This window comes from Octodon degus, unplaced genomic scaffold (genome assembly GCF_000260255.1).
Source record: "Octodon degus isolate 3935 unplaced genomic scaffold, OctDeg1.0 scaffold00112, whole genome shotgun sequence".
NCBI lineage: Eukaryota > Metazoa > Chordata > Mammalia > Rodentia > Octodontidae > Octodon > Octodon degus.
The window spans coordinates 7,872,398-7,880,236 of record NW_004524688.1 but is presented as its reverse complement, the minus strand read 5'-3'; the positions used below and the strand labels follow the sequence as shown (position 1 = coordinate 7,880,236).

General features: G+C 40.0%; 1 protein-coding gene across 2 annotated transcripts in view; it reads left to right on the top strand.

Annotated features, from left to right (window-relative positions):
• Positions 1-6: 6 nt before the first annotated feature.
• Positions 7-7,839, top strand: part of Rptor (regulatory associated protein of MTOR complex 1) — a 427,093-nt gene continuing 419,260 nt past the window's right edge. For both annotated transcript variants that reach the window (XM_023699242.1, XM_004639505.2), the window contains exon 1: positions 7-200. In XM_023699242.1, the coding sequence (XP_023555010.1) occupies positions 39-200 (162 nt within the window). In that variant the 5' untranslated portion in view covers positions 7-38. The remainder of the gene's footprint in view (positions 201-7,839) is intronic.

Here is a 7,839-nt window from a genome sequence, read left to right as displayed (position 1 = left end):
GCTTACTACCAAGGACTCCACCACCCCCTCCCCCGCTGATGGAGTCCGAGATGCTGCAGTCGCCCCTTTTGGGACTCGGGGAGGAAGATGAGGCCGACCTTACCGACTGGAATCTGCCTTTGGCTTTTATGAAAAAAAGACATTGTGAGAAAATCGAGGGCTCCAAATCCCTAGCTCAGAGCTGGAGGATGAAGGATCGGGTAAGTGGATTCCCACGGCACCCCTTGGACTTGTGTTTTTCCAAGGAAGAAAGTTCAGAGCCAGAGAGTGTCCTTGGAAAAGCGTCATTATTATTGCTGGGCCACATGTTAATCATCTAAAAAGTAAACACCATTTCAGACTCCAGTTTTTGGTTGAAAATGGCAAAAACTGTTTTGGGTAGTCATTATTTACTGGATACTGTTAATTCAAATGAAGTTTTAACTTCCCTCAAAGTTGAGCAAATTCGAAAAATACAGCATTGCAAGTGTTAACATGCTCTTTGATATACTCAGTGCTGTTAACACTTGCAGGAAAGGTACCTTGGGGAATACCTCTTGTATCCATGTGATTAGTCGACTTCTGTGGTTAATCTAGTTTTTTGTTGTTGTTTTTAAATAGGCTGGGTGAAGTGCAGAAGTTTGATGGAGGAAACAAGATAACTGGAAAATGTTCAGCTAGTAACAAATTAGAGCAAAGTTAAAGTTACTGTGAGCTTCATCCTAGTCTTATAAACAGTTTGTCTTAAAGCCAGACTTCCTTTTATGTGGTTTCTTGTTTTGCAATTTGGATACAGAATTTCTTTAATGGAAATTGGGAAGTACTGGGCGTGATGAATTGGAACTTGGCCCAGGTTTTTTTTGGGGGGGGACGTCTCATGGTGTTGGAGCTTGGACAGTGACTCATAAGCAACTGGTAGGAAATAAAAAAACTAATTTTTTGGACTGTCTTTTGTGAACAGTCTGTTTCGTGGTCTCCAAAGCATATATGTACACTTATAATTTGTCTTAGTAGAATTTTTTCTTTTTTCCTAGGCTGCTTTTGTTTGAGTGAGTGGTATAAACGAGGAAATTGGTGTTACAGTATGCGATTTACTCTAGACCATGTATATAATAATAGAAGATTATTGTTTTTTTAGAACATGATGTTGAACACTTATGATAGTGTTAGCCAGTTGGTCACCAGTAACCACTACTTAAATCAGTTGAAACCTTTTTTTTTTAACCTTTATTTTTTAAAGGTTAGGAAAATTTGTATCATCTAAAAGTGGTTTAAGGAATAAAATTAGTCATTGGGAGAAGTTGTATATAATTTGCCTTATGGACATCTTTAGTAGTAATTTAGTGTTGCTGTGGCAGCACATATATACTAAAAAAAGTAATAATTGTAGTTAACCTTTGTAATTGCTGTGCACAGGAAATTTATTTTCAAGCAGCTTCATCTAATTTTTTTTCATTCTATTTGGAGGTTTGTTTTTTTTTTTTTTTTTTTTGGTACGGGGAATTGAATCCAGAGCTATATCCCCAGTTCTTTTAAACTTTTTAAAATTTTAAGACAAGGTCTTAAGTCATTAAATTGCCCAGGATGGGTTTGAACTTACAGACTTCTTGCTTTTGCCTCCTAGAGTGCTGAGATTACAGATAGGTGCCATCATGTCCAGTTTAGGTTGTTCTTTTGAAATATTGTGCCTTTTGCTACCTTATACCAATTATCAAATCTTTTCAAAATAGCTTAATGGGGTTTTTGTTGTTTTGACAATTCTGGGCATCAAACCCAGTGAGTGCCTTGGACATGTTAGGCTAGCACTCTTATGGATGAGCTTTATCTCCAGCCCATTGGATATATATTTGGCCTTTTAATGTAAACATTAATTTACAAATGATCAACATTCTCACATAAGCTCTTCTCAGTTTAGCAACAACAACAACAAAATGATGTGAATCTTTGTACTATTCAGATCACCATTTAGAAAAGGGGAGAGGAGGGGCTATGGAGATGGCTCAGCGGTCTAAGCACCTGCCTAGGCAAGCGCAAGGACTGGGGTTTGCTCTCCAGTACCCCATGCCATGCTAGCCCTGCCTCAGCATGCTGAGCTGGCCACCAAGAGCGGGCGTGGTGCTGCACCCATGTAATTCCAGCACCTGGGAAGCTGAAATAGGAAGATCACTATGAGTCTGAGCTAGGTAGTGAGACCCTGTACCAAATACATTTAAAAAAAAAAAGAAGAGGGGGAAAAAGTTTGTTTGCTCTGACTTTTGCAAGTTGTTCAATCAAGAACCTCAGAGCTAACATTTTCACTATATTAAGAACCCGTTTTTTTTTTTTTTTTTTTTCCAGGTAGACCATTAGGGGACCTTTTCAATGTTCCCTACTAAGATAGATGTTAGTTGCAGATTCAAATGATGAAGAATTGGATAGTAGCATGAACAAATGTAACAGGGCATACTTAAGAGTGATAGCACAGATTAAAAGGCAAGTGGCAATAGATATATGACTCAGATTTTCTGAATGGGACAATGAGAATTTGGACTATACATGTCACAGCTGAGGAGGTAGTTGGGTCTTGGTCTTTAACCCTCCTTTTAAAAAAAATTATGTATTTGATACAGGGTCTCACTGTGCAACTTGGTCTCGGTGTCCTCTGTTTGTTTGCCTTAGCAGGTGCTTAGTCCACTGAACTATCTTGCTGGCCTGGTCTTTGTTTGCTTCTTTGAGAAACAGAAAACCTTTAAAAAAAAATTTTTTTTTTTAAACCATGAAGTCCTTTACTGGGAATTGAACTCAGGACCTTGCGCTTATGAGGCAGGTGCTGTGCTGCTGAGCTATATCCCCAGCCTCAAAGTCTTCCAGTTTTAAAGTCTTGGTACTAGTTCAGATACTATAAAATACAAAGCAGTCCAACAGTGCAAGCAGAACAAACTCCATTTGTGAGAGAGTGTCAGGCCAGCAGGTTATCCTTTTGGTCTGCTGTTGCAGTGATAGGCAGTCACTCTAGGTTGTCCTGGCCAACCTACCCCATTATGCTGGGTGTAGGAACCTGACATAGCAACATTTTGTAAAGCAGCACCTATGGACCTGGCTGTGCTCTATGAGGAGCCAAACTTACCAGATCCTAAGGGTCACTTCTTACCCTGTGTGCAAGCTCAGTTCTTGTTTCTCCCAGTGTTAATTTCATATACTTTTTCTTTGTTTGTGTCTGAAGTGACTTCCATTTATTTTGATACATCTTTTCCTTATGATGATTTACAGGATCTTCAAGCCAATATAAATACTTCATAAATATTTGAATTTTTGGGTATACACCTGCACAATACCTTAGCAATATCTTTCAGCAAGAAAATACTAAAGAGTAAAGGCTAGACACAATTACTGGGTATAGTGAAAATCTGCTGCAAATATTTCTGAGGTAAGAAGGTACCGTATACCTGTTCAACTAAGAAAACCACCCTTACAACACAGGATGATTTTATTTTTACATAGGACCTAGAACACTTAAGCTGCCAATTAGGTACTGAATGGCAGAGCAACATCCCCAGTTTATGCCATAAATTCATAGGGAATGAGTTCCAACAACTTGGGTTCCTTTCCATTGGTCCTCACAAAGTGCTTCTCTGGGAGGGGCAGGCTGATGTTTCAGCTGAACCCAGGTACCTTTCTCTTTGGCTTCCTTCTTTTTCTGATCATTTTCCTTGACATGTTTCAGGAAGCCTTCATGACTTTTTGAGTGTTTAATATGCTTGATATGCACATTAATTCTCTTGGCAAGTATCTTGCCCTTAACTGGCTTGTTTACAACAATGCCAACAGCATGCTGGATAACATTGTAGACTCTTCCCGTTTTGCCATGGTAACATTTGTGAGGCATTCCTTTTTGCATAGTACCCATTCCCTTGATGTCTACAATATCACCCTTTTTGTAGATTCGCATGTATGTAGCCAAAGGAACAACCCCATGTTTTCTAAAAGGCCTGGAAAACATATACCGGGTTCCCCTCTTCTTGCCCTTTGTGTTAGTCATTTTGGCAAATTACTGGAAGATGGCAGTTCTGGCCAAAAGGCTCCATATACTTTTATATGTATTAATAGTTCCTTTCCTTGTCGGTATTTTATTTAGTGGCCTTGTTATAGATTCCTGAAACTGGTATCTTCACCAAAGTTGACTTGTAATTCCAGGTTTTTCTGTCTCAGTGTTAGCCATCCTTTTGGTTATAGTACTTGCCCACTCTCAGTTGGGATTTATTCAGCATTTGTGTTGAATCAGTTCTGGTTTTCAAATTGTGCATACAATTAGCACATTTTAATTACCTTTCAGTAACTATTAGCTTAATCTTGTTATTGTCAAATGAATTTGTTGTCTGGTTAATTCTTTATATGTGAATGATGCATACATGTATCAATAGTACTTTTAGCTTATAATTTTCAAATAATTAGATATATATGAATTATAATTAAAAATGAATCATTCATGGACCTATCCATAAACACATATGGATGTATCTCCCATTTGTGTTTTACTATGATACTCTACAGTTATTACAGAGTTCTTTTCCTGTTGGAAAGTGAGCAGGTAGAGGTAATGATTTCAGTTGGATCTCTTGCCTGGAATATGTGGGATGGAGTCAGGTAATTACTTGAAAGCCATTGCTCTGAAAGAAACCATTAACAGATATGCTAGGTGTACATGCATATAAGTACATCAGTAAACATACTCCATACATGAATGTTGAGGGCCATTCTCAAACGTGTTGTACGTACACATTTAGCATCTTGGAAGACATGAGCTGTCTATGTGTGTGTAGGAGATGTAACTGTAAAATGAGGAGGCCTTGGGCTGTAGATATATCTCAGTGGCATAAGCACCTGCCTGGAAGTGCAGGGTCCTGTGTTCAATTCCTGGTACTGTAAGAAAAAAAAAAGTTTCCTAAATCAATCTCTAAGTTCAGTTGCATTGCTTTGTAGATATGTTTATTTGAATAAGCTGGGGAGAAAGAAGATAGACGTATTAAACTAAGATGTGGACAGTAAAATGTTCAAGGTGTCTTTTGAACCAGGATAACTAGTAATATTTATAGTTTTATAGTACACCCTTTGGGAGAAAGCTTGGTGGCTGGTGTGGGTGGAAGAAGTCTGATCTCTCCACTTTAAGATCATGCTGTGGGACTATAGCGTGGGACTCACTCACGGGTACCTCTGACTGCCAGGTCTGAGTTGTAGATTTTATGAGCACAAATCTCCTGAGGTGGAAGATATAGTGGTGGTAAATGTAAGGTCCATTGCGGAAATGGGAGCTTATGTCAGTTTGCTGGAATACAACAATATTGAAGGCATGATTCTTCTTAATGAATTATCCAGAAAACATCCGTTCTATAAACATACTTATTAGAATTGGTAGTAATGAATGTGTGGTTGTCATTAGAATGGACAAAGAAAAAGAATACATTGATTTGTCCAAAAGAAGAGTTTCTCCAGAGGAAGCAATCAAATGTGAAGACAAATTCACAAAAATCCAAAACTGTTTATAGCATTCTTTGTCATGTTGCCAAGGTGCTAGAATACACCAAGGACGAGTAACTGGAAAGCCTGTTCCAGAGGACTGTGTGGGTCCTTGATGACAAGTATAAGAGACCTGGCTATGGAGCCTATGATGCATTTTAGCATGCAGTCTTAGATCCATCTATCTTGGATAGTTTAGATTTGAATGAAGATGAACTAGAGGTACTCATTAACAATATTAGTAGGCGTTTGACCCCACAAGCTGTCAAAATTCGAGCAGACGTTGAAGTGGCTTGTTATGGCTATGAAGCATCAACGCTGTGAAAAAAGCCTTGAGAGCAGGTTTGAACTGTTCAATGGAGACCATGCCCGTCAAGATTAACCTCATAGCTCCTCCTCGGAATGTGCTGACAACACAGCCCTGGAGAAAGTGGAAGGTCTCTCAGTTCTCAATCAAGCCATAGCTCTCATTAAAGAAAAAATTGAGGAAAAGAGGGGGTGTTTTTATTGTTCAAATGGAGCCCAAAGTGGTAACCGACACAGACAAGGTGGAGCTCGCAAGGCAGCTAGAACAGCTTGAGAGAGAACGCAGAAGCAGATGGTGACGACGATGCAGAAGAGGTGGAAGCCAGAGCTGAAGATTAACTGTAGGAGAGTGTCCAGTTTGAGGAACGTGAAGCAGTCCTGGCTGTAAACTCTAGACTCGAAAGTTTTCCAGTATTGATAACTTCAAAGATGAATTGTTTTTTATTCCAAGTATTTAAATGTTCCAGCAGACAGAACATGATGCCCTCCCAAATGTTAGCCTTTCGTGAACACACTGTGTTGGGAGTGGCTTGATTTCACTAGACACAGATCTTCCAGCTGAGAACAGTCCTAAAACGGCTTGTGGTTTCCATTTCTTACGTCTTCAGATTGGCACCCTTTGTAGCTAGTGCCTTCCTGAGATTTACCAGAGACACCCAAAGGAGACAATAGCAATCTCAATCTTTCTATATAAAATGTATTCAATCAAACATCAAATAAATTTCTGGGACATTTAAAAAAAAATATAGTACACCCTCTGATTCCTTACCTTGCATCTTAGACTCCTAGAGTCTTATTCCAGTTAAACTCCGTTCTAGTCCATGGAGACTACTTTTGAAGTGGCTATTGTTTGTTGCTAAATCTAAGGGTACCTTCTCTATCCTTAAACCTGTTTGACTTCTCAGTAGCATTCCACACAGTTAAGTGCTCTATTTTTCTGTTTGCCTCTGTGTTTACATCAAACTGAATGTTCTTGGTCACTGATGGCTCTTTCTCAGACTCCTTTGCCTTTTGGCACCTACATGGGGAGTGCCTGGGGACTTGGCTTGTTCTGCTGAGCTGATCTCATCAAGGCCCAAGGTTTCAAATGCTATCAACATGCCAGTGATGGTCACCCCAGTCTTTAGTCTTGTCATCCTTGAAGCTCCTGTCCCAGGTTCCTTGTTTCTGTTTTGCCTCATTTTCCCTATATCTGTATACTGCAACTATCATCTACTTAGTTGTTGAAGTGGCAGATTCAGAATTTGTCCATAATTCTTTTTTTTTTTTTTTTTTTTTGCGGTGCTGGGAATTGAACTCAGGACCTTGCGATTGCCAGGGAAGCGCTTATTCCACTGAGCCATCTCCCCGGTCCCAAAGCTTGCTTTTATCTGGGCAAAGGAATATGGAAAAGAGTATCAGAGAAATAGTGTGCCAGCCCTGCCCACAGCGCACCCTAAGATGCTGACTGAGACTGGGCGTGGTAGCATGCACCCATAATCCCAGCACTTGGAAGGCTGAAAACAGGAGGATCACTGAGTCCAATCTGTGTAGTGAGACCCTGTAGGCCTTGTACTAAATACATGAATGAAAGAAAGAAAGATCACAGGTGGTCTTAACTGCTTGAGTAGCTACTTCAGATGGGAGACCAGGGAGGCCTCAGGAAGTGACTGAGACCTGAGTATAATGAGGAGGAACCAGGTGTGCAAAGATCAGAGAGAAGTATGTTCCACATGTACTTACTATCCAAGAAGCAGAAAAGGCAGATAGGCATGAGATCATGAAGCCACTGAAAGCCTGGAAAGGAGTTTGCATTCTACTCCAAGCCTTAGGAAGCCAGTGGGGAATACCAATACTGAAGTGACAGAATCTGACTTACACCTTTTAAAATATCCTTTGACCACCATGTGAATAATCAGTTGCAGGACAAGAGTGAATATAGGGCCATGCATGGTGGTACATGCCTATAATCCCAGGACTTCAGAGGCTGAGGCAGGGAGGTTGTTGTGAGCTTGAGGCGAGCCTGGTACAAAGTGATTTCAAGGCCAGCCTAAACTACATAGCAAAACTCTACCTCAAAAA